This window comes from Phoenix dactylifera, chromosome 12 (assembly GCF_051530095.1).
Source record: "Phoenix dactylifera cultivar Ajwa chromosome 12, Ajwa_hap1_PhDact_Kaust_v1.1, whole genome shotgun sequence".
Taxonomy (NCBI): domain Eukaryota; kingdom Viridiplantae; phylum Streptophyta; class Magnoliopsida; order Arecales; family Arecaceae; genus Phoenix; species Phoenix dactylifera.
This window is the reverse complement of record NC_143201.1, coordinates 19,625,219-19,652,641: the sequence shown is the minus strand read 5'-3', so window position 1 is coordinate 19,652,641 and position 27,423 is coordinate 19,625,219. Positions and strand designations below refer to the sequence as shown.

Below are 27,423 nucleotides of genomic sequence, written 5' to 3'. Positions count from 1 at the left end.
CAAAGGAATAGCTACATTTATATGCAGTAGTGGCAGCCATCATTTTTTCCACCTTTTTGTTTGTTTTTTTTTTATTCTGTCCTGTCTGGTTACTTGGCCTCCAGTAGCAAGCTTCATCAAGTTCCTCACCAGTAGTACCTTTTGGTTTCCCACCCCTTGAATCTAAATCCCAGCTTCATTGGCTTCTCCTTGTATAAAACAAGAATTTTATGGTCACATGAATTTCTATCTATCGTTTATGGCTATTTGATAAGCTTATTTCCTTTGTTTCTTTCATTTGGAGCTCTACAGTTAATATCTTATAAATCAAGGTTTTACAACTGATCTCTTAGTACCCTATAACAGAAAGTCCTTGCAGTACTGCAAGCACCAGTCATGACATTTTTAAGCAAATTAAACTGCAGATCCTTTACTTGCTACAAGATCAATAATGAATTTCTATATGTGCTATAAAATACAAGAAATTACATGAGGTATACAAGAAATGAATCATATATCAGTCGTATGCTTTGGTTGGAACATATTAATCATCACATTTGGACACAACTGAGACATGCAGCAGCTTATCTTATTCACAACCCAAGAAAAAGCTCTGCCCTTGATGCTTCAAAACCAAGCTTATACTCAAATATATACATATATATCTCCTGCTTCACTGCTTCCCTGATCCCCATACAAAGATGGAGGCTGTTCTAGTTGTCATATTCTCTCTTCCCGAAAAGGGTAGTGACTCTTAGTGACATATTGGCTGCCACTGCTTGGTCCACCCTGGCACTTGCGAACCAATAGAGGGTTATGATTTCTTAGGTACTCTGTTTTTGAGTGTCATTATAAGCTCCTGTCTCTCTCCCTCTAACTCAGCAAACTGCAGGCTAAGCTGCGAGTATCGACCCTGCATTTCTTTCAGCTCAGTTTCTACAGCAACATGCCTCTGCTTCAACTCAAGCATGTCATGTATTAGTTCATTGATGTCTCTGAAGCTCTGGCATATTGCTGCTTTATCATTTTGTTGCTTCAATAATGAGCTGAATAAACCAAAGGAAGAAAACATGAGTATGATGCATGTAAGCTATCAAGAGTGTGCAGTAATTTGGCATCATAGGAACTCTGATGGATTATATGGCTGCATCTGGAAACTTGAGGCAAGAAAAAACATAGTTCAATCTGGATGAGGATCCCAAAATTAGCAACTATGGCATGTTTGAAAAATGTTTGGTGGAAATCTTTCTTGGCATGGTTATCAGCTCCAGCTTGCCCTATCTCAAATTCTAACAATGCTCCCTCTCACAGTGAGATCAGAGTCAGCCTAAATGAGGCAGAGTTTGCAGATGTCATATGATAGGTTGCAAAGAAGAGACACAGCAAAAATCTGGATGAAAGTCATGATAAGTCTTGAGGGAGCATGAAGCAATGTTTCTGTTATAACAACTGTTATTTACCCCATCCTTTGTGATTCTAAGTTATTTACTAGAAACACAACTACCGTTATAACGAAAAAGAACGGACAGTAACTGAAGAATAACAGCATTATTTTCATATCTAATTAAAAAAAGGACGGTGCTTTCTTTTGGGAGGAAAACTTGGTATAAAAGTTTAAATTTTGAAAATATTTTAATGATACAATTATGCGCACACGGTATGTATGTATGTATGTAGCATACTAGAGGGGGGCTGAAATCATTATAACAGCCACTTAATGTTCCAAAGGATGTTATTTTAAACCTTAGCATCAAGTTGACAGCCCTAAATAGGAGACATGGAGATGCATGAACAACAGCAGAGCATGCTTGGAAAATGGAATGAAAGGATAATAAAAGGAAATATGCAATCCCATGATCAAGCACTGAAACTGAAGGACATGGGAATCCAACAACAAAGAAAAGCAATGCATTTACCTCTGAAAGCGAATGTCTGATTTTTCCTTTAATTGCAATTCTTCTGCAAGCTCAATTTCCAATGCAAGAACCCTCTCCAATGCATTGCCACTGCCAGGAAGTTCTTTAAATGAAGGGAAAATGCCTCCCAAATGTTCATTTGCCTGATCAAGAGGAATTGGTTAAAAACTGTTCAATGACAGACAACAGAGTGCTTTCTATTTTTCATTTTTTGCAATCACAATATACGCACCATCTCTAGCTGTGATAATTCACTTCGTAAACACTGAAGGGATGGATCAAAATGATGATCTTCTAGTGGAAGAAAAGAAGACAAATTCTCATTCTTCAGATTTTCCAGCTGCAAGTACAGCGCCAGTATTCCTTAGACTGAAGGCAAATAAGAATAACTATAAACATGAATAGCATGACTAAGCCTGTCCACTTGGGATCAGTATATTGAACCTCCTTCGTCATTCATGAATATTTATGATCTGAAACCATGAATATTTATGATCTGAAACCCTCCAAAACTGAAGTGGATTCCTATCCATACTATCATGTAATTGTTATTTGATGTCTCTCACCTCTATAATCCTCCAGCCTAAATCTATATCCTCTTAAGTTAGGCCATCTGAAGTCCATCTTGCATGACTAAATCATCACAAAAAAGTTGCCCTCGTTTTCTCCGCTTGATGAAACAGCAAATGTCTAGACATCTAAAATGGCCCTCATTTCATCCTCTACCAAAACTACTCCGGAGTTTCCACTAACCAATTTTAACAGTATGCATCCTAGTTTAACATGGATGGTAATGATCAGCCATCTGATTAAAGATTCACTACCATTCATGTAAATACATTTGCCCCCACTTTTAGCTCCGAACCCCTCTGGGCTTGCAGTCTGACATCCATTAGGAGTCTGCTTATGGAAGAAATTCACTTCAATAATTTAGTAGAAACATAGAAAAAAGGAATCAGAAAAGAAGATACTTCTTGCAGTTTGACATGTTACTTTATGGGGATAAACAGGAAATCATTAGAAATTTCCAGAGATGTTCTCCATGTGGGATCTTGATGATGCAGATTTAACAAGAGCATGTTGCGAAGGGGCTTCTACCACAAATGATGCTATGCATCATAATTGGATGGTTAATTATTTAATGAACTCTTAGACATCAGGATACCTCTTTTTCAAGGAGGCCGATGCCTGCCTTCAATCTTTGCTGTTCTTTGACATGCTCCTCGAAACCAGCAATGTCTTCCATATGATTCTTCAACACAGCCTCTGGTTCAAGTGCACTTTTGGAATCCTATCAAATAATTAAAAAAATGGAATAATGATGATGCCATCAAATCAACTTGACTAGTTCTATAACCTCTACATCTACTCTTAAAGTAAAACAACCTTTCATTAACCAAAACCATGTAATAGTGATGATGTCGTCATATCGAAGGATTTTTTAGACTAAATGATTTTCGATTTTATCATTCTGCCTGGCCTTTGATTTTTTAAGAATGTTCTAAACAAGCAAGTGGCAGAAAAATATGCATTGAGAGGGATATGCAAGACCGAGGATGCCCACAAAGACGCCACATTTCCTCAAATCATATATCACATACATCCCTCTATTCATTCAGCCACTTTCCATTTGCATGAAAACAGTGAGTTATTCTGATGTAGGTGAGGGCCGACTTGGAAAAAATGATATGGATTATGGGAAGCCGCATAGATGTTGCTATAAATTCCTATGCATGAGTTTTGTTTTCTAGCAAGGGTGAGAACTTTACATGCTATGCATTGCCTTGCCAAATTGTATGAAATATATTTGGTAACACTAAGAATTAAAGAAAAATTCTGGCTTAAATAAATGAAATTACCTGCAAGGACTGTGAGATTAATTGATGAGTCAGATGTAAGTTTTCATTGATGCATGTTGGTTGTACATCTTCCAAATCTCCGCATGAGCTCAACATGCAACCCATGGTCAGGAGTTTGTCTCTGTCTACATTATATAATGGATCCATAGTAGCGGCAGTTGCAGTATCTTTTCCAGAACAGATACCTATTGAATTTTGTGTCTCTTGGTAGACAGCTGATAAACCAGAACCAGAACTGCTATCTCCCAAAAGTTGCCCAATTGATGCAACATTGGGAATAACAGATTTATGGTCTCCTAGTGTCTGGAAATCTTCTGTTGATGTCATATTCTCTAAAAATTGTTTCACCAAGCCGAGTTCAATTCTGATTTTTGTCCTTTCCTCATTGCACTCTTGCAAGGAAGCTTCAAGCTTAAGCTTTTTTTCCTTGCAGCAGTCGAGACTTAACATAGTACACTCCAGTTCAGCCTTCATTCTGTCATAAGTTTTGTCTAATTCTTTTCTATCTGTCAGAACTGTCTGTAGCTCAGTCTCCAAGTCCAAGATTTTCTTTGACAGCTCTTCAATTCTCTTTGCAAGGGCAAACTCATTTTTCTTTCTGTTTTCAACTTCATTAAGAGCATTTTCCAATTTCAATAGCATTTCTTCTGCATATTTTTTAGAGATGTACAGTTGATTTCTTAGCTCTTGAAGCTTAGATTCATTTTGCTCCTTGATAAAAGCAATTCTCAGTGATTCTTGAATGGCAAATGATGATCCCTCTGTCTCTCTTTTTTCACGAGCTTGATGACACTCAGGATCTGCTTCATCTTTGAGTTCTCTAAGATGGATAGAAAGGTTCTTAAATTCTTCTGTCTTCAAAATTTGTTCAGAGAGTTTGTAACTACGCTCATTGTTTTGCTCTCTCAACTTCCCCAACTCATGAACAAATTCCTCAAGCAATGATATTCGACTTTGCTGTTCATCCCATTTGGAACTGAGTATTATATCCATAATTTCTAGCTCGCATCTAGAGAATTTCAAATTATCCATCTCTTCTTCAACATTGACCAGCATATTTTTCAGCTGCCAAATTTCATCTTTGTACTTTTGCCTTTCTAGATTCTCAACTTCCATAGTTGCCGCTCTAGCCTTCTTATCTGCATCTTCAGTACATATTGCCCTGTATTTGTTTATGTAATCCACAAGGCCTTCTTTTTCACAAACTATAGTTGCAAATTCAGATTTCAATGACTGCAGAGCTGCTGATAGTCTTGCATTTTCATCAGCTAATTGTGCTTTACCAGCTATATGTCTTTCAAGCAAGACTTTAGCATCTGTATGCTTTAAATGAAGCTCTTGAAGGTCCCTCTCCAATGCCTTGAGGTGGCCAACAAGATCCTGCATCCTGGTGTGGAATTGACTTCTCAAATATGTAACTTTAAGTTCAGCAGCTAATGAGTTTTCAAGCATAGCTTCCAAGTGATTTTCCGCGTCGGAAACTTTAAGGTGAAGAAACAAATTCTCATCCTCTACTTTTCTTTGGTTTTCTTCATTCTGCAACAGAAGATGCTGCAATCCAACATTTGTTGTTTCTATATCTGAAAACCTTTTCCTGAGATGGCCCAATTCAGATTTTTGTTCTTCAAAAGATAGCAACTGTTGATCTTTCTCCATCAGTTGCGACGTAAGATTTGTAACTGCGACCTCAAATTCCTCTCTCAATCCTCTTTCAATCTGCAGATCTTGATGAGTACATTGCAAGGTTTCTTTTAGACTTCTAAGCTCATTTTCTATCTGGGTGGATGCCTCATTTCCAGACTGTATAGACATCATCAATGCTCTTTTTTCCTGCATGCAATCCATAAGACTGATTTTAGTCCTTTGAAGTTCCCCGTTGACACTCCCAAATACCAGCAGCTGCTGCTGAGCAAGATCCCTGTTCTCATCAGTAGCATGTTGTAGTTCAATTTCCAGAACTGCAAGTTTTGAGGACAACTCTCTATTTTTTGATGCATTTTTTTCTTCTGCTTCTGAGCTAATCTTTAGCTTCTCTGCAACATTTTGCAATTCGGGCTGAAGCTTCTCTACAAGTGTGTTGGAAAAATCTAGCTTCTTTGTTATCTCTTCTAAGTCAGATTCAAACATCTGCTTCATTTGAAGCATTTGTGATTCCGTCTTGTGCAGTGAAAGTTTAGCAATATCTCTTTGTTCTTCCATCTCTTTCTTCTCCTGAAGAAACTGGAGTATTTTCTCACATGCTTCTTTCTGGAACTGTTCAAAGCATATGAAGACAGCAAAGTAATTCTTGTTTTCCAAATCTTGTTGTAGAGTTATGCCATCAAAAGCTGAGCCACTGATTTTCTCATTGCAATGAATCAAATTTGTGACTAAATTCGCCAATTTCTCTTGAAGATAAGTAACAGTTTTCTGCAGATCAACATTTGCAGAGGACTGCTGATCAAATGCTTCCTTCAATGCTTTAGAGTCATCAATCATACAGCTAATTGCACTCTGAAGACTGCTTTTTTGCAGGCTTTCCTCTTTTAGCAAGTTTTCAAATTTCTTCCTTTCTTCAGCAAAAGCCTTAGATTTACTTTCATAAGCTCTGTACTCCAGAATCAATTTTTCATTCTCTGCAATTTTTTGAGCAAGAAGCTCTTCTGAGACATCTTCCAATTTTGCTTCCAAGATTTGATTTTTCATTGACAGATCATTACATTTACAGACACATTTAGCTTCATCCTCCCTCGCTATTCTGGCATCATTTAAGGCATTTGCCAACTTTAGCATCAAGGATTCATTCATAGCAGTCGAATGTTCTAGTTGCTGTACAAGTTCGACCATCTTGTCCTTCAAGTGCCTAATCCCATCATATACATCACAAAGAGTTTCCTGTAAAACATCTGAGAAAACTTTCCAGTGCATGTTATGCATATGCATTTCCAAGAGTTCAACTTCTGTTTCTAAGAGGAGGTCTTTCAGCTTATGAATTGATGGTCCCATCTTTTCTAGGTCATTTGAATCATCCAATTGGTTGTCACCTGTTTCACTACAAGTCTGAACTGGTTCAGCATCATCAGATAGTTGAGAATCATGCTTAGACTTTTGGCTGATGGATCTTTCAGGAAGTTCTTTGTTTCTCTTAGTCTCTGGAGATAGATCGCTGCAAAATACAAGATCTTTCTTCACCTGAATAATATCATGTTCTGAAGTATCATGCCCAAAATTCTCTGATGCAAATCCATTTACATATGCTTCATCCTTGGGTTGCACTTCGACATTTGTGGGCATGCCTCTCTGAGAGACTTCGCTCTCTATTTTGTAAATGATATGCTCTGATGCACCATTGTGCATTTGAGATGATTCAAGGTCGGCTTTTGTAGAACCAGTTTCTGCCTGCATTCTAGGAAAAACTGGCTTGCACTGTTCTTGATGAAATGAAGTCAAGACATGATCCTTGTTCGTGCATGAGCGTGCCTCTTCTGAATTTTCTTCAGGGTAATGCTTGTAAAAGAGTTGGGGAGCATCTCTGAAAGCTTGCTTTGCAAGGTTTTCATTTGTCTCATACATGGACAAAACCTGGGAAGAGAGTAATTCAAGGTCTTTCTGTAGACGATCAACTGCCACAGAGTAGTTCTGACGGACCCTTTTCAGTGCAGTTTCTGAAGCAATAGCCCTTCTCTCAAGCTCCTTGCTATGAGATTCTAAGCTATTCTCATGTTCAGCAAACCTCATCAACTGTTCATTCATTTCTCCAATCCGACCTCGGAGAACAGAGATTGTATAAAGACAAGAAGAATGTTCATTTCTAAGGCTTTCCAATTCCTTAAGTGCTTGATTGTGATTAACCTCAAGTTCCTGAATAAATGCTTCATAGTAGCAACCCATCTGGTCCATTTTTTTGGTGAGATTTTCCTTCTCAGTTTTGGAGTCCTCCAGTTTCTGTAAGAGTTCACTCATTTTCTCCTCCATCTTGTTTGCAGCAGCTGGATTGTTCCTGAGAGGCTCATGCTCGTGAAATACTTGATGAGAAACACTAATACCATGAACCATAACTTCTGGATAATGAAAGTCACTGCAAGATCTTTCCAAACCCAGTCCTTTAAGAATACTTTGCTTAAGATTATGGAGAACACATTCAAGAACCTCAAAATCACCATGAAGACCAAAATCACTTCCACAGTATCCGAGGCAAGCCTTGTTTTGAATTTCTCGAACTTTGCCCTCAATAATCAACATATCCTGGAGCCATTGGACCTGCAAATTATGAAACATGCAGTCCTGATCCGCAGAAAGAACATTATCCCCAAGCTTGTCATCAAATGAAGTATCTACCAAGTCATATGTCATCTTTAGAGGAAAATGACTTCTCCTTTCAGGAATTTGCTGCTTGACTCTAACAGATTTTATTTCTTCAAGGTCATTTTTAAGCTTTGAACACTCCAATTTTAATATCAAGACTTCTCTAGTCAGTTGTTCTCCCGAAGCAAGCTCAACTGCAAGCTGCTGGGCCAAGTTGTGTGTTTCAGCACCTAATTCATCAGTCATGTGTTGTAGCGATGTTGCCTCCATTTTCAGCTGTAGAAAAGCTGACTCAGCTACCTCCAATCTTACTCTGAGTCTATTATTTTCTTCATAAGCTGTAGCTAGATCATTATCAATAGAGTAGTCTGAACTCCACCCATGTGTCCAATCATTGCTCCCTTGTGTAGAAAGCCGACTCCCATGCTGGTCCTCTTTCTGAGGTCTAGGGCTCTGACTGTGATCAAGGGAAAACTCACCTACATCACCGGATATTATTCTATTAAAGTTATCAATTTCATGGGTGTAGGAAATGTCATTCTTTTCAGCATATAAAATATCTGCGGTATATGATGAACCATCAACTCCAGCAGCTGAGTCTGCATAATCTTCATTTGACTCCCCCACCTCTTCAAGTGAAGGAAGCCCTGCAAAATCTTCTCTAAGCCTGACCCTTGCACTAACCTATTTCCAAATGACACAAAGATTTACAACCATTAGCAAACGTGACCAAATATTATATGCTATTAGTACTCAGCAGATATTCATGATCACCAAACCATGAAGGCAGTACATCCAAATTCAAATCTGGTACCAAGTTTACTAGGGAGACGGTAACCATACAGAGCAACCCGAAACTCCTAACTATAGATTGAAAGTAAACCACTTCCTGTAGGGAATTAGATATCTCTTCAATCTTTAAAAGCATAACAACAATGAAAGTACAAGATTTGCTCAAAAATAAAGATTGATGGTAAAATAAGCGCTGGATTATAGAGGATGCATGTTTATCTTCTTATGCTTTCCATGTTCTGAGTAATGTCAGGAAACTTCAAGCCATGGTAGTAGATACAGCTTAGCTACAATTTGCACTCTAGAACATTTCCTTGTTTTAGACACATTCATGGATAAAGCCAGAATGGGCAGCTGTACAAGCAATTCTAGATTTTGGCACAATAACCTCATGTCCTTGGTCTAGGGAAAAATTCCATAACAAAACATAAATGTCCTCATTTTTCATGGACGAATATGCACGACTACAAGATAATAATAAAATGAGAATGTGAAGGTCAATATAGAACTAAAAAAGATAACAAATACTTAAGTAGGAACTGAAGAGTTGCATCATTAAAGGATCAAGCAATGGAACCAGGAGATATGAAATTTTCATGGTTCAACAATGACTAGATGGTCTGACATGGGCTTAGTTAAGGGTATAGGCCCAACTGAATCTTTATGTTTAGAATATACTTTTGATTTTTACAAATTTTAGATGAAATTACAGTCATATATCTTACAAGTCCTAACTTGAAATCCTGTCATCCATTGATTTGACATATGATTTTGGGATCATCGAGCCCTTGCTTGAAGGTATCACCCCTTGCCACTTAGATGAGGGGGCAAGGGTTCGATTCCAGTTGGATCAGCCCTCGAGGGATGAGGTGGGTATTGGGTGGAAAAAAGCAGGACTGCCCTCTCCTAATCTCAAAAAAGACATGATTTTAGGGCCTCTCACTAAGACCAATCTTCTAGAGATGTTAAAAGCACCTCACACTCTCACTTAAACCAAGTTATCATGGCTTGAAGGGGCTAATGGGTTTAAGGGCATCCACATCTGTTCCACCATCTAGTCATAAGACTGATTTACAAGTGAGGATCAATTTAGCTAAATTAATTGTTAAAACTAATTCTAGATTTGGTAGGTGTTAATCCTCCGTGAACTATACATTTTTTAAAGGCAAGGCCATCCCTAAGAGATGGGATACAAGTGTATGTGCATGTGTGTACTTCTCCTAACCTCATTCTTCATCTTTTCTTGAACATTGAGTTTACATAGAATACCATGCGGATTCTGCAATGAAAAATCTAAACTTATTTTCATATTTCAGCAGTATATCCACATGGTCCAGATCTAAGATAAATTTTAAACCTCTACTCCCAAAATTTCAACAAGGCTCTTTTTTTGGCATCAACCTAGAATTTGTTTCACATAAGTACACATAACTATGGTAAGATAAAGGAAAATTGACCTTTTGCTCCTATTTACACACACGGTTAGCATTTGTTCTCACAATAAGCAAGGCACTCCAATAAACCATTGATGAAGGTCTATCTCCTCTCACTCCCCCCTCACCCCCCCCCCCCCCCCCAATTCTCTCTGTATTTCTATCTTTTACTACTTCTTCCTTTTCATGTTAGGATTTCTCCTCTGTATTCATTTATTTCTACCCATGAATCAAGTTTTATTTATTTTTTCCCTTCTTTTGCTTCTTGCACTACTACCACCACCACTACCCCTAACCCTAAACTTGTATTTATTATTTGTTAAGATTTCTATTCACTGATCGTACTCCTGCAAGTGACAATAAAGTTATGCATGGATTGATTTTTAGTCTGCATTACTTTGAATAATTGACCTGTTTAATAGTCCATTTAGACACATCAAAAATTTATTGCTTAAGGGTTCGAGATAGTAATACTTGTTTAATCATTTTAGCCACCTTGCCGACCAGCAATATTTGTAAGCTCAGTTCTCTACTAAACAACCCCTAGGGCATACACATATCACCATAATATGTCCCATTAGAAGTTCAAGAAAACACCAAAAATGACCCCCTCTTAATCAATAACAAGTCCTTTAAACCCTTCAAAATGCACTTCTAGTCCATCTAGAAGTTTGATGCAGCCAGATAACATTATCTACTCCAATAATTGCACAAATGCTACTAATAAACATCATATTGTATGTCATGATAATTTTGCCTGCATAACTTTACCAGTAGCATAAGCATAATGGACGGTAAGTATCAGAATACCAAAAGTTCACAATTCTACTGATAAGAACAACAGTAAGTTCTGCATGCCTTTTTCATTTCATGGAGAGGGCACTAAAACTGTCAGAGGGACATATCAGCCATTTTTCCCCTAGAAGGCAAAAGATATACATCTGATTGTATGTAGTGGAGAATGAAATAGAGGATAAATTGACAGGATGTTGCCATCCTACCATGTCAAGCACATTATATAATTTCAAGGAATATACTAAGTGGGCAATTGGAGGATGGTTATGTAAAAAATATGCTCTTGAGAATTGAGCAAAAGGCATCCAAAATTATGAATTATAAAAAGTCTATTATACTGAATCTCGAGATAACTCCCCAAGAGAGAATTTTTTCAAGAAAAACATTAGTCAGTAAAATGAACCCTCAAAGTAAATGCATTGATCGATCATCTTCCCATCAATCAATGATACTGCTAGAGCTAAGAGGCTAAGTGAAATAGAAATCAGAGAAAATGATGTCACGTGTTGGATATCACCAAATGAACTCTTAGGCCTTCTTCTGGTTAGCTTCTGTGTTACAGATGAATATTCTTTTATCCTTCTGCTCTCTTAAGAAAATATTATCTAAGTAGATCAATAACAGTAAAAAACTTAATTTTATCAAGCAAAATTCTGAGTAGACCCAATGTCAACCTAACAATGAATATTAGAAGTGCTCTTCCAATTTTATATCAAAGGTGCAATTAGACAGTTGGACAGATAGAGTCATCAGTTAAGTAAAGCAGAAAATAGCAGATACTTGGAAACTTAAAATAATTTGAAACTAACAATTATTGCGGTTCAAATATTACCAAACCTTGTCTATCTGTTCACTGGCTGCCTCTGATAGTGCTTCTACACTTTCATCCAGATCATGATTTCTCTGGCTTGATGTTGTCTGAAATCTCTTCACGCTAAGCTCCCTTTGCTGCTCAAATTCTCTGATGTAACATAACCAGGCATAAGACTGGTAGTTAATGTTACCAAAAACCAGATTGTATTGTTACTGAAGCAGTACCTGAAGCCAGTTTTGGAGGAGAGGAGCTGTACTGTGACCTAAAATAGAGAGAAACAACCATATTTTAGAAAGAGAAACCATATATTAACAATCCATTTCATAGTTCCACAATCCACAGAAAGGAAAGGCATTACTTGATTGAAAATTAAAAAAACATCTTACACTCTAATAATTGCAATTTCTTTTCAGTGTTAAACACAAAAACAGAGTGAGAAGCACACAAAAGAATTCATTCGCCAAATATAAATAAATATTTGTCAAGCTTTGGTCTCACTACCTGACATCTTGTTGGATGATCAATCATAAGTTAAGAAATGAATAATAGAAAACTTTCGTCTTTGACTAGAATTTGACTACAAAGGATAAAACCATCTGCAACTAAAGAAAAAGAACAAAAATCGAGAGCATTCTCACATGTAAAACTGTCCCAAAGTCGCAACCATGAAGAGGTAGTGCAACAGAGGAAGGCTTCAGTGCATCTGCAAAGTTAGCAAGGTTGATACTGACCTCCCCAAGAAGACTAGACCGAGAGGATCCCTGGTTATATTGAGAAGATCACCGAAACATGGAGTGAGTACTAATTACTAGTAAACGCCTCAGGCATATAATTTCAGACAATGAGAAGCATTAAAGAACATATAAGCACAAGCTTTTCAGATCAGAAGTCTAAGGAAAAAAAAAATAGTGATAGTATCACTATAAATGATATTAAATGGAAAAACCATGGCTATAAAAGAGTTGAATACCATTGCCACCACAAGCTTATATAACTTCTCATCATACATTTTGGTCCTCATATCCTGCAGAATTCTTGTAGTTTCATAGATTGGATCTGGCCATTTACAATTTCCATTCCTCACATTTGCTTTGTTTGTCTTTGCAGTCGTTTTTCCTACATCAGCAGGGATGAAGGACACAAATAATTTGTCCCATCCTGGTTGAGGAATCTGAAACAAGCAGAGAGAATTTGTTTTCATCTCCCAAGTCATGCAGAGAATTAAGAAACGGATGCACCAGTGATAACCTGGATCTAAATTACCATATTCCATAATCCATATTTCCCAAGGCAGCAATACATATGAAGATCATGATGAACATTAGCCCTTCTAGTAGAATAAAAGACAGACTTTGTTAATCTAAATGCATAATGGTTTCATAACAGTGACATGCCTTGCATGTAAAGCAGAGCACTTTCTAAAACTATACATCTTTAAGCTCTATATCATATTTCTAGCTCATGAAGGTGGGTCCTGTGAAAGATTAGCCAATTAAGGCATGGTTTCTGCATTTGTTTCACAATGAGAACAGTAAAAATCTCGATGGCAATATCCAAGCTATTCATGGTCAGTGGTGCCAGTAGTCGATAATAAAATATTATGGACATGCATGACATTAAAATTTAATAATTTTTGAAATCTGCCTAGCTCTTATCACTGTGACAAATACCTAGTGAAGCAGGAGAGAGAATTTTGATCAAAAACTATAGTTGGAGAACCAACCCACTTGCCAAAATTCACAGTAGAAACATTTCATAGATTGGGAATGAATGCTTTAAACCCAAAATTAAACTTCGATGCTGTGTCAACATGTAGATGAATTATCAATATATCCTTCCTTGCCAGTGAGTAAGCTGACACCCGAACATATAAAGAAGATGCAAGCAGGGAAAAGAACTGAAGTACCACAAACCATTGAAGCAAAAAAGCCAGTGGCTTCTCAAATTTCATATACTCGAAAGACTGAGGCTCTAATGCACACAATACCCTTAGCAAGATACTACACAAAAGCACTTCAAATATTGCCATATATAGTAAGGCTTAGATGAGGAAAAAGTAAGCAAAGAAAATTTGAAAGATAATCTTTTGAGCCCAAGATGTTTTTTTAACCAAAAATAGTAAACAAAAAGTCTCGGGATCTTTTAGTTTTCAAATACAGCTTCTTGAAGGTCTATGAACAAGTAAAGAATCAACTAAAGAAAGATCACGTGCATGTGTGATCACTTGATAAAAGAATAAAAAGAAAGGATAAAGAACAAGATTGCATGTGAACAAAGATACATGCCCAATCTTTGAGACTTAACAAACAATTAAATTAATATGAAAGAAAAACAAATAAAAGCCATTGTGTAAAGGCAGAGCTTACGCATGTAGCATGAAACTGTAGCCGAAAAACCGCTTTCACTTTTGTCTTTTCAGCCGTCCACTTAGGAATCCTCGACATTGTCTCAGAACCAGCTATTTAACAGCTAAAAACACCACCTTTCCTCTTTAATTATCTCCCATGAACCGAACGACCAAGACCATGAAGCCCATTTCTTTTCTAGAAAAGCAAGAAAACAAGGGCAAATCAACATTCTGAACCCTTATACCCTTATACTTGAACAATAATTTTGAAATTCAACAAAAATTTCTGATCGATCCATGTAAATACACTGAACGCAAGTAAAAAGTGAGAAACCCAGAAGATAAATTCGCACTGAACTGCTCAAGAAATGCAACATTCCTCCGAAACTTAAATAATGACATTGCTTGCAAAAAAAGAGAAAAAAGAAAACCAAAGAATGGTAAACTCATTAAGAGAAACGACATCTGACAGAACCCGAATTCTGATCAGATCCCGCAAAATGATTCCCCAAAGAAGCTCAAATTTTACGGGAATGAACCAAAAGAACTAAATCAGTCCGACAGACTAAAGAATGCAATGATTCTCCATGAAAGCTCGGAACTTTTCCCCTATGACAGAATCAAATGCAAGTCAAAAAGAGCTCTTTATTTAGAATCTCACCTAAACACTCCTCAAATTAAACTTACAACAACTGAATCCAAAAACTTAGAGTGCCAGCAGTGCGATCCCAGCAACGAATTCAAAATCCCGACACAAACCTGAGACGCCCGCAACCGCGGCTGGATTTCCCGAACGATCCCTCTAGATTCAGGAGGACAGCAGAACTGAAACCCTACAAGTGGAGAGGGAGAGTGGAGAAAAAGGGACAGCTCGCCGCGCTAGTACCTAATCCCGGATCTAGTGCTTTGAGATCAACCGAGGGCGATGGAGCCGTCCTCGAGAAGGCTCGAGAGGCCGGTGGAAAAGGAAATGCGGCTAGGTTTTTGGGGCATTGGGGCTTCGCCTCCCGTGGTTCGTAAGGGAAGTCTAAGGCTCGATCGAGCTCGCCATGGGTGACCTGGTGCGAAGGTTTTGGATGGAGAGAGAGGAGATACGGCGTACGTACACGAGAGGGAGGGGACAAGACAACGACGTCCCGCCAAAGCCCGTAATTTTCTCGCAGAAAGGAAGACAAATTTGACATGCTGTGGCTTAATTTACGGTACTACTGTCACCCCCTTTTGTTTGTAATCACACCCTTGCTGAAGGAACTAGACCTTCCGGAAAACGAGGGTGGCAGAAGTAGAAGATGTAAATGAATGACTGACCAGTGTCCAGAATCGAGGAAAGGCCTGTCAAGCTCGTTTTATTGCACAAGTTAAACTCGTTTGGTCTGTGGGAAGAGATGGTAAAAGGTGGAAGAAGAGTTTGGTATTTGGATATATATATATATATATATATATATATATATATATATATATATATATATATATATATATATATATATATATATATATATATATATTTAGTTGAAATTTTATATTAAAAAATAGAAAAATAATTTGTTGTAAAAATAAATTTTTTATATTTTATGGGAAAAAAATTATATGGAAAATAGAAATATTTAATTTTTATCAGCTAAAAATTAAGATAATTTTTTCTAAATATATTCTTAAGTTTTTAGATATAATTTTTTTATTAAAATATAATAAATACTTTATAATTTTTGGTAAAAATGTAAATGTTCGTCTGCAATATGTCTTTTTTTCATACTAAATCAAATATGCAAAAATTATTTTTTCAAATATCATATATCCAAACATTGACTTTCTGAAAAAAATATTATTTCCACGAAACAAATGAGTCCACATAATACATAAATCACTCATGTTAATTAAAAAATATAGATTTAGTAGACATGATTGATCTCATGTTGATAGAAGAAAATATTATAAATTAACTTTATATTTCCTAACAAGTATTTAAGTCTGCTAGTTATCCTCTTCCAAAATACAGAAATAAGAATGTGTGGTATGAAAAAAATGGTACAAAAGTACAGAATGATCAGGTTATACTTATTAGTGGGAAGGAAGGGAGAAAAAAATATTTATCTGCAGCTGATTTCTTAATTTGTGTTAGATAAGAAATTAGGAGCCTTTCAAGTGCAGTTTCAACGGTATATGTAAGTAATGGGACAGTCTCGTCTTTTAAAACAGGCGATCCAGCTCACAAGCATTAAGCCTTCTAAGGATAAAAGTTTTTATTTTAACCGTTATAATTGACATGGACATTTAATTTTGGAGAATATGGCAAATTTCGTATTTTTTCCTTATAAGTATGGATGTCCTTGTAGTATTTCACTGGAAAATTGTAAGATCTGGATGAAAACAGGAAGTTAACATCGATGTACATGTAGATCTAATTCTTGGAACAAACTGCTGGTGTTTAAAAAAAATAAATAAATAAAGGTTTGGTTACGAAATACAAGTATTGAAAGTGTATTGAGAAGGCGTGAAACATTTTTTGTGATAATTCAAAATAGAGAATTGAATCAACCATCCAATGCTAAATTTTATCAAGCACATGTCATGCATCTAGTAATGTAGCGTACCAATAAGCTTACTTAACAGTTAGCACGGATTAATTATACAACGGGAGACTGTACAAAACTATCGTAAATATTAATCAGTAGTATATGTATCCATTTTCTGCTTCATTATTTAATCCAGACAGTGATATTAAAACTGCTCATGTCTTCTTAATCGTATACCATCTTAGGCTTTATTTAGAATTGCACTTGGCAAAAGAGTTTTTAGAGTTTCTAAAACTTTTAAAAATAGAGTTTTTGGAAAGTAGAGCATTTGGAGGTAGGGTTTGTAGAAAAAAGCTATTTAATGTTTGGTAACTATATTTTTAAAATATCGTAAAGTTTGTAATCAAAATAAAAAAAATACTTTTGATATAATAAAATAATAATAAAAAATATTGCATAGTATTTCATATCGAAGTATAATACAATATAATATTATATATTATTACATATTAAAATATTATTATTCTGCATAATAGTATTACAATATAGTATAATATAATATTGATACTATAGTATAACAATATAATATGATATTTATTTTTTAAAATAAATATTTTTAGCTTTCAAAAATTAAAACAGTTTCCGATTTTATTGCGCGACTCGCGGTTGCAGTGCACGCGGGAGCATCTCACATGGGCTTGAGGGATTCGTGGGCCCAAAGTGGTTGCGGTTAAAGTGAGCGGGAGGAGTAGAAACAGACACGTGGACTGTTGCGGATAACCCAGTCGTCTAGGGACAAAGATCACGTGACTCCAGTTCATAGCATGAGATCGATAGATTTGTTTTTTTAAAAAAAATAATAAAAAATACAGGACGGTTGTGACGATAAGATCATGTACGGAGTTTTTTAATTAAAAAAATCCTGAGAAAGTCCTAGAGAAGGAGAGAGAAGCACGAATGCACAGTTGGAGCGTAATTAAAGAAAGGGAGTTTTGATACCAATATTTTGATAATATTGCAGATAAAATCTCATGATCCATATTTACAAATCGGCTCAGGTAACTAATCAAAATATTTTGTAACGAATAGCTTCCACACAAATTAACCAGGATCAACCAGGGGTACAAAATAAATTACAACTCTCACCAATTAACAAAATTAGTTGTAATTTATATTAAACATCAGGTCACTCCTTATGAGCCATGCCTAATTTTTCTAAACACTATATTAACTAGTTCAAGGCCTAGGTGCAAGACCCATTAGGCACGTCCCCATTTGATTCTCATATGCTTGACCCACTTGCAACGAGCTTTGTATACAAGAGGTGAAATTATTGGTTGGATTAGGTCCACCAGGACCAAAGCAACCACAAAGGGATATATTTGTATTGCTCCTTTTTTTATTTTGTTTCTTTTCCGCTTGCATCTCTTTTTTTTCTATATATTCTATTGTCGTTAGACTGATTCACTGCTAAGCTGATGAATTTGGTCTAAATAATTCACATGGAGGAAAGCACTTGGAAAATTGGATTGAGCTCGCAGAAATAACATAACAATATGGTGTGTGAAGTAATGCTCCAAAAAGTCTTTTGCTGAAAAACTCTCTCAAATTCCATCCTTCCTCTTCACCCTTCGAAAGAAAATTCCAAAAACAATAGATAGATAGATAGATGGATAGATAAAGGCCACTCCCACCAAATTTGGACAATTAAAAACAAAAAGTTTAAGACTTTACATGAGCTGTTATTGAACGCAAAAACTAGTTGGAAATAGCTAATTACAGTAAATCAGGCAAGCATCCTTCATCCCCCCTTGCCTTCTTTCAAGGGTTCGGGCTTGGCATCACCGGGCCACTGGGATGGACCTTCCCTTTGGAGCCCTTCTCTCGCTTGGCCGCCTTCTCCCCTTCTTTTTTCTTCAACTTTTCCTTGTAGTGCTCTTGTTGAACATAGAGTTGGGCATAGCTAACTCCCACAGACATCATGGTTAGACCTAGAAAGAGTATTTCAGGCCTTCTTTTCAAAGGTTGAGGCTTCTGTGAGGTTTCTATATATCGTGGATTGAGGTCATCGGTTTGGTATTTATAGAACTTGGTAGGGATGGTTTTATTGAAGTTCTCTTCTTTATTCGGTAGGTTGTAGCAGATCAAAGCAACAGTTTTAAGTACCTTTCAGGTCTGCCATCTATTGGAAAGTTATCCATAAATATCTGTGGGCAAGCCACAGATTCAGCTAAAGTGGCAAGGATGCAATCATTGAGCTAGACCATGGGTGATGAAACCATTGATCAGTTCGGCCCGGTTCTCTTTGCTCCATCCACGGTTTTGATCAATGACAAAGATATTAAATTAGATTTCGTTCACTATTTTAATTATCTAGGTTCAAATTTAGATATCATTTGAGAATCCAATCCCAAACTTTTGATTGCTATTTACTAAAATATATCTAAAGACAAAATTAAAAATTATCTAATAGCTAATATACTTGTTTGAGATTATGAAGATCAAAAATATTTCATACAGTCAATTTGTGTCATTAGCAAGAATGGTTGGGCTTTTTACCCAACCTTCCCTTCGAAAACATATGGTGACAAAATACTCTTTTAACTCCTAATAATGGATACTCTTTTTATTCTTTCTTCCCCCTTCGAAGCCAATGACATAATTTTACTTTGTCATTTAGTACATGAACATCCGTACAATAATGGAATGGTGGTCAATTATATGACAAAGACCGGCAACAAACTAAGATATCTGCATAGGCTTCTAATTCATTGTTTAGATAGACTAGTTAATAGTTACCCCATGATGCTGGAGCCACCATCGTTAACAACTTTTGAGTTCTTTCTGGATCTTCCAACTAAAAATGGGGAGAAAAAAAAAATTTAATCTCTTTCTATCACCCTTCTTTCCTTTAGCCATTTGATATAGGATTTTTTTTTCCAAATAATTTCTGAATTCTTCCTGGGCTAACCCTGCAGTCCATCCTACCCTTTCCAAGAATTTCTGAATGCCGTAGACTCTTCGTTTTCAAGAAATTGGCATCAAAAAGCTGGTGGTGAAAAAGAGAGGATTGCAAATATCACAGCCATCTATCTCTTCTCTCAAAAAATTAGAATCCCAGTTGGTTCTTTGGATAGGCATCTCTCCTCCCACATACCGGATATGCCAAGATCTCGTTGGGAATAAAAGTACAATTGCCATGCGGCATGTCCGCATCAAATGAAAGTGGAGCGATATTTACTACTTTGGATAAGAGCTCTCAGAAGAAAAGCCAACTCCAAGGGCCATGTGGTGATGGAGGAGTCATCCTGCTTCGAAATATTTGGACGATGGTAAAAGTCGAAATGATTTTTTTCAGGCCAAATATGTGTTCAAAGATGCTAATGGAGCTGTAAAACTCGATGGCTGCTTATATAACCTGCCATTTTGGAGCGCTATAGGCCGAAGAGAAAAAGTTGTCTAGGGCATTCCGTAACTTATTTTTAAATTTTATTGGATGTATTCGTACTCGTAATATATGAAATGGCTGTTTTAGCGGAAAAAAAATATTCAGCCAACTAATGAAAATCACAACTATTATTAGAGGTCAATAATGGGCTAAGCGTGGCCCCAAAACACAGAATACTAGGTCCAGAGATTGGCCAATCAGCTAATGCTACTTTACTCGCATGCAAACCATTTGCCAAGAGTCACCAAATGGATCTAATTGTACGATCCACATCAATGTAGGGAGAATACATCAATACATCAACCGGGTTCATCCGAACCAATCAGCTTCTGCAAAGTTGCACATCCTACCATGTCTAATTGATAAGCTTTGAGACACAAAATATCTTACCGGTCTTTTAAGAAGATAAGATCTTCCAAGTTGGATCCTGCGGTAAGTGCTCTCGCTCGGAATTCAAGTAAGGGACGTGCGGAGTGGGGATAAGGATCCAAGGAAAAGGGCATAGGATAATGAATTAACGATTCATAGACTCTTTCTCCCGGCGGGGAGAAGTGGGTGGGGCCGGCACGCATCAGACCGAGGCCTAACCTGATTTTGACCGGAGCCTGATGTTAAATAGACAAGTCGACTCTGGGAGAGGACCTGAACCGGACCCCAAGCGACACGTTGGGTCTAGTTAGGCACGGGGGAAAAAGGCCGGGCTTTGACAAAATGCGCCCTGAACTAAATCCAAATATATCCCAACGGAATGGTATGCTTGTTGAGTCCATTTCTCTTGATAGATAGATAGTGATATGCCTCTAAATCAGCTATAGCTGTCCAACCAATTAAAACATGCCACGACACTAACACATGGTGGATCAGAAGCGGTGACCTTGCATATTAAAAGCTCCCCACAGTTGGTCGCATCCTAACCGGAGGACCTAGTGATTATCGAGATCCCACGGTTTGACAAGCAGAACGTCATTCGCATGCAAAGCGTTCACGCCCGATGTTCAGGCTGTGCTCAAGCTAATCACTTCTAGTGGACCTACATATTCTAATTCTCTGATGGTAGATAGGCTTCTTTACCGGATATACACAAAAAGAAAGACAAAGTAGGTAAGAAAGAAGAACGCTCTTACAAATTGAAAGACAACCTCTTCCTGTTCCCTGATTACCACACCAATTTAGGCATTGGAGGGTCTCCTGCCGGATACGTTCCGGCCAGAGGACTTCTTTATTATGTGATGTTTCAAGTTAGAGTGCTACCATCTGATAAGGATCTCAGCTATAACAACCGACTTAAATGACTTAAGAAAAATAAATGATTATACTAACATGCTATTAATTTAATTTATCATCCACTTAATAATATCTTTGATTCTATAGTCATAAATTTAATTATCCAATTTAAATTAGTATTTATATTCATACTTTCGGTATTCGATTTGTATTTATATCCGTTTAAAACAAATATGGACATAAATTTTTATATCTGAGTAACATCCGTATCCATATTTATATTTATCAAACAAAACAAATATGAATATAAATATATTAGCATCCAATCCGATTTCAGCTCTAATACTATTGCAATTGAATGATACTACTTTTGTAGGGAAATTATGAAAGCTTTTACAAAAAAAAAATCATTGAAGTGGTCAAATATTTTCAATGAAACCTTCCACCCATACCCACCCCACCCATAAAGGGTTTTTTTAATCTAAAACAACCTCACTCCATGGAGGTCTGGAAATCCAACCCGTCCTCTTCAAAGGAGCAAGAGATGATACCATTTGAACAAGTGGTTGATGGTAAAATATGCGCAAATTTTTTTCCCTTCAGTTCTAACATGAATTTGAATATATTGTGTTTTGTATTTTGTTTCAGGCAGGTGGAAATCGCCCAAAATTCCGGTGGGTTAGACCAACAGGCAGCCCTCATAGATTTGGAAAGGCAAACAAGGAACATGATCTCTGGATGGAGGTGTCCCTTTTTTTCTTATCATCAAACTCCACTTCCTTTCACTATTTCTTGAAATCGATGTTGGGTTATGGAGTTTTTGATCCAAATTAATTAATTCTAAGCAAAAGGCTTTAGATTTTGACGCCGTGGGGGCCCAAAACTGGAGACGTTCAAAGAAATTTAGAGTCACCAGGATTTCGAAAGTGTTCATAGTACCTGGTGTGAGTCATATGGATATGGAAAGGTTCATCATTCATGAACTCTATGCTTACCTGAGACAAAGATTGTCCTAGACCGATTATAGTAAAAGCCCTAATCGATATTTAATGTATAACTATGTTGGAAGAACTCCTAATTCTTAAGGAAACAGTAGTGGTTATAAGTCATCATCTCAATCAAAAAATTATGACTTTGATAAGGTCCAAAAGTTTGTGGAACAAATGCCTCAGCTGCTCTTAACAGCCGATTCAATTTGCATTTTTTTTAATTTTTTCCTGATAATGAATTGTGCATTCCTTTCCAAGGTAAAGTTTGCATAAAAAACTTCACTTGATCATGTATTTGTAGCGAAAGATTTCTTTTTATAAGAACAATACATATTGAGAGATTTTTTGATAATTTTGTTCCTAGAGCTAAATACGAGATGGACATACGTATATTCAAAACATCCGAACAACTGATATTCTGAATAACTAGCATACGTTTATTTAAATTAGCATCCATTTTTTTATGCAGCAAAATTAAATTACCATCTATTGATCTAAGAGAAAAATTATTGGAGAAATCCTAAATATGTACTGTTTTGCAACAAAGAAAAATTTACAAAATTCCAATATTTTATTCCAAAATCAATAATTGAATAATCTTTTTATGCAACATCCCCCTCTCAAAAACAGATCTGTTAGCATTTAAATTGGCCAAGTCCTTCTCCTCTCAACCAATCAGCTCACGCTAAATTTTAAGATGGACTTAACAATGAAGGACTCAAGTAGAAGACCAATTTTCTTTTATGATAGATGGTTGACTAACTCTAAATTTCCGGTGAAAAGGAGGGGAAAAAAGTGAAAAACAAGAAGCCGAAGGAAATTTTCACCAAGAGAATATGGGGAAAAAAAAACTCTTCTCCTTTGCGTTGTGGAGCAAGTAGGTTGAATAAGAACAAGCCAACTTGATTAATCAAGCTTTTTTTTTTATTTTCTTTTATCGTAAGTCATAGCCAACAAAAGATAGGAAAAGAATCCCTTCAAGAATTCTTTGATCATGTAGTTTCTCTTAACTGCCAGTACCAAAAATGAATATGATTTAAACTTCATTTCTGCAACTTCACCTTCTTGTTTTCAATACTTCTGTAGTCACACAATCATGCTCATGTTCCTAGAAGAAAAACTATGAATGAGTTAAATTGAACCAAATTCACCATAATATCCAAGGAATCTTGCATCTGAACTACCTCACCATAATAACACCATCATGCTCATGTCTCTTCATGGCTGGGCATTAGAAGATAATGGCCGATTCAAACCTAACCTGCTTAATAAACAAATAGAACACCCAAGTCTTGATCCAACCACTTTTCTGAACAAGTGATGCCACCCTAAATAACATGTTCAACTCGTTCGATAAACAGATAACAACCAGCCCGACAAGATGAAAACAATATGTTTGACTCACTACAAAATTGCCTAGAGAGAGAGAGAGAGAGCGGCCACCCCTTTCCTCAAATAGTCAGTGCGACTTCTTCCACATTGGATCAGATACAGGTTTTGGTCAGAATCGTGTGAACCATCCGACCAATAAACAGGTCACCTGATATCAGACTTGAGTCAACTTTTTCCAACCCGGATTACCGAGTGAATTAAGCACCTGATGGCCTGGGAGGAGAGATTAAGGTTTGTAGTCCCTGGCATCGCGTTCGATATCCAGGGGCTAAAGATGATACAATGCAAATTGCCTATGATAGTATAGCTCTTAAAAGCAAATACAATTTTTTTCAGCCCTGAGATCTTAAGCTAGGAAATGTGATTACCGACTGTTAATGGTAGTAAGCATGCAGTCTTCTAAACAGATGCTTCATACAAGATAGGATAGATTAAGAAGTATACCCACATACTGATCAAGGTTCACCATCACTGAAACATTGATTTGCCAAATAGTCAATGCATGTATCCGGTCACTGGTGGCTCCTGCAGACAGCCACTCAATAGTTGAGCAATTCGAAAATGGTAATCAACAAGTAGCTTCACGCAGTTTTCGAATTTATATCATTTGTTCATGGTGACTAATACAGTTAATAGACAATTTTCCAGCAACCACAATTGTAGGTCTATCTAAAATTCCATCGTTCAACATTTGATGACAACTTAAAGATTATATTATCCCAATAAAATTTAATTGTTCTTTTGCTATAATTTAAATTTGGCATGGACTTTTGCTATAACACTACAGATATGCAGTCATTGGAAGGCAGGGAGGGGTTTGCTTAGATCAGGCTCTCATCCTTCATCCTGTGCTGCACACCCACTGATCTCACTTCTTCTACATGAATCAATTGCATTCACTAATGTGGCGTTTTCTGTTTTTCCCTTTTTTTTTAATAGGGTTGACGAAGAAAGAGATAGAGGATATGGCAACATCCTCAAGGAAAAGCACAACAATAAGCTATTAATGGGTGGAGAAGACCACTGATCTTGTGACCAACTGTTTTTGTTGTTTCGCAGATAATGGGCCACATGCACCAAGGCTCCAATTTTGGTATGGAGTGGCTAGGAGGTTTTGAATTGTTGTCAACAGGCGGGAAAGGTGGGTGGAGAAGGACAAGGTCAGAAGTCGAGGGGGAAAAGCTGCTCAAAGGAAGCAGAACAAAAGAATAAGGAATGAGAATGAAAGGGCGTCGGTATTGAAGATAAGATGATGGCGAAGAAAAGAGGTTTGAATCTTGGCAATAGTTTTTTTTAAATTTTTTCACCAAACATTGTTAAAACTCAATTCATGGTTGAGTTCAATTGTAATGTTCCATGGTTTTATGTGGTTAAAAATGCTAAGAAATTGAAGTTTGAATCTCACCAATAGTTTTCTTAAATTTTCCCGCTAAGGACTCTTAAAACTTATTTCATGTTAGTTCAATTGTAATTCTCCAGGTTTCGTGTGGTTAGCAAATGTTAAATTTTTGCTTCTAACTATTCCCAGCAAATGTAAACATTGGGGTGGGGGGTGGGGGGGAATTGCAGGGAAATAAATGATGAGATATTTAACAGTAAATTTAGGAAATGAAACATGAGCAAGATACCGACTGAGTTGCTAATTGGCCTTGAATCATATAAAGGTTGTCGTGAAAGGGATTTGATGAGAAAAGAGATGAGGGCGTTTAGACATCAAAATATTAGGTAGGGTTTATGGAGGAAAGTGAAGAATTATTGAGAATTAACCTTTTACAAAAGTATCAAGCATCTAGACCATCCATGGTTAAAATATTTGGCGAGCAAGATGCAGAATTAGTCTGGTGTAAAAGGGTTTAGATAAAATTTACTGAACTTCTTGGCTAACGAGGGATCAAAAACTGAAACTTGGAAAGCAAAAAAGATGAAGCAATTTACTGGACATTAAAGGGGATCTCTTATGAAGAATATATATAGATAACTATAGCCATTGAGAAAGGACCGGTTGCTAGTATTCAAAGTAGCTGTGTCTAGATCAAGCTTCCAAGTTGCAGCAAGCCTACATTAAGAAGCAACCTTATGCCACTACCTATTTGTAGTCGATGTCAAATTAACTGTTTGTCCAAAATTTCATATGCAATGCCATGTCTAGATGAAGCAGTTTGCACTAAAAAAACATATACCAAAATGGTCAAACGAATGCTAAATTTTGAACAATAAAAGCCTAAAATCAGCTGGACATATAATTAATTAATAAAAGCAAATCCAATAGCCAAAAGACATGAAAAACAGGGCGACAAGTGCAATTTAATAACCTAAAGATGCAATCCAATCACAGTCTTAGCACAATATTCTTATTAAAGAACAAAGAGACAACTGATAGCATTTCCAATAGGATCGAAACAGAACATATCAAATATACTATAGAACAGAGATATAGAGCTATTTTAACCATACAATTAACTATAAAAACAGCTTAATCCAAAATTCTGGCATCTTCATCCAAAACACGAAATTGAACAAGATCGAGAGCTAGCATCAAAATAAAAGAGACTCTTTCTTTTGTGGGGGAACAAAAGAGATAGGAAAGGAGAGAGAGAGGGATAGAGTAAAACCCCACCACAGATCGGAATGGGGAACTAACGATAGGACTTCTGGAAGCGGGCGCGAGCGCCGCGGCCGCCGAACTTCTTGGGCTCGCAGCGGCGGGGGTCGGCGACGAGGAGGGTGCGGTCGTAGCGGACGAGGATGTCCTTGATCTCCTTCTTGGACTGCTCGTCGACGTACTTCTGGTAGAAGGCCACCAGCGCCTTCGCGATGCTCTGCCGGATCGCGTAGATCTGGGAGGTCTTCCCGCCGCCGCGCACGCGGATGCGCATGTCTACGCCGGCAAATCGGTGGCGGCCTAGGAGGAGGATGGGCTCGAAGGCCTTGTAGCGGAGGATCTCCGGCTTCACCAGCTCGATCGGGCTCCCGTTCACCTTGATCAGGCCGCGGCCGCGCTTACAGTACGTAACCGCAACGGCCGTCTTCTTCCGCCCGAAGCACTGCACCGACTCTGACGCCATCGCCACCGCTATTATCGCTGCCGCCGGAGACAATGTTGAGGAGAGAAAACTGAACCTCAGAAATGTGTGCCTGATGTTGAGGAATGCTATCAATGCGGGTTTCATATCGTAGTCGCAGATCGGAGACACAAATTGGACGGCTGTGATTGACATGTGGCGGATACCTATCAATGCGTTCACTTTTCTCTCTTAAATTTTTTTTTGCTTAAACACTCCTTCACTTTTTTTTTTCTTTTTTTTTTTCCTTGCTGAAGCGGGGAACCTACCTGACGAGTACAAATGCACCCAATAAAATCCAAAAATAAAATACTTCTGAGGCCAGGGGCAACTCCCCATCTCTAGCCCATAGGGTACTATTGGAGAATTGACTGGGCTCCATAAGCAGCCACCCAATCCGCATCCCCGTTAACTTCACAGAAAACATACTTGGCCTCGAAGGCCCCTCTATCCCTTACCATTGCCCAGATATCTCAAAGCAACGGGTGGACACAACCATTACCCCTAGGGCTCCCCTGGATTCAACTAGTGATTGTGGTTGAGTCCCCTTCCACGACAATGGAACTGGCATGTAAC

General features: G+C 37.3%; 1 protein-coding gene and 1 pseudogene across 11 annotated transcripts; both read right to left on the bottom strand.

Moving 5' to 3' along the window:
• Positions 1–381: 381 nt before the first annotated feature.
• On the bottom strand, positions 382–15,369 carry LOC103700793 (uncharacterized). Of its 9 annotated transcripts, none has more exons than XM_039130018.2 (11): positions 14,979–15,369; positions 14,239–14,415; positions 12,843–13,043; positions 12,511–12,633; positions 12,097–12,134; positions 11,896–12,019; positions 3,755–8,722; positions 3,061–3,186; positions 2,128–2,235; positions 1,896–2,038; positions 382–1,025 (listed from the first exon to the last, which is right to left on the bottom strand). In XM_039130018.2, the coding sequence occupies exons 2-11, from the start codon at positions 14,314–14,316 to the stop codon at positions 794–796; spliced, it is 6,141 nt and encodes a 2,046-aa protein (XP_038985946.2). In that variant the 5' UTR covers positions 14,317–14,415; positions 14,979–15,369; the 3' UTR covers positions 382–793. The 9 variants fall into 9 exon arrangements, with proteins under 9 accessions (XP_038985946.2, XP_088565004.1, XP_088565003.1 ...); XM_088708878.1 differs by having other exon boundaries at positions 15,106–15,369; XM_088708877.1 differs by having other exon boundaries at positions 14,881–15,339.
• A 7,926-nt stretch (positions 15,370–23,295) lies between these two features.
• Positions 23,296–26,920, bottom strand: LOC103700782 (small ribosomal subunit protein uS9 pseudogene; annotated as a pseudogene). Of its 2 annotated transcripts, XR_003384480.3 has the most exons (3): positions 26,403–26,920; positions 23,583–24,310; positions 23,296–23,501 (listed from the first exon to the last, which is right to left on the bottom strand). The product of XR_003384480.3 is annotated as a small ribosomal subunit protein uS9 pseudogene, transcript variant X2 (transcript). The 2 variants fall into 2 exon arrangements; XR_015972126.1 differs by having other exon boundaries at positions 23,296–24,310.
• Positions 26,921–27,423: the final 503 nt, after the last annotated feature.

What these genes read in the sequence shown, in the direction of transcription:
- LOC103700793 (XM_039130018.2), bottom strand. Translation starts at nt 14,316, where the DNA reads ATGTCGAGGATTCCTAAGTGGACGGCTGAAAAGACAAAAGTGAAAGCG. An exon ending in CCAGTGAACAGATAGACAAG is followed by an intron (nt 8,723 to 11,895) that starts GTTTGGTAATAT and finishes ATTTGGAAATAG; the next exon opens with GTTAGTGCAAGGGTCAGGCT. An exon ending in TAATCTCACAGTCCTTGCAG is followed by an intron (nt 3,187 to 3,754) that starts GTAATTTCATTT and finishes ATTATTTGATAG; the next exon opens with GATTCCAAAAGTGCACTTGA.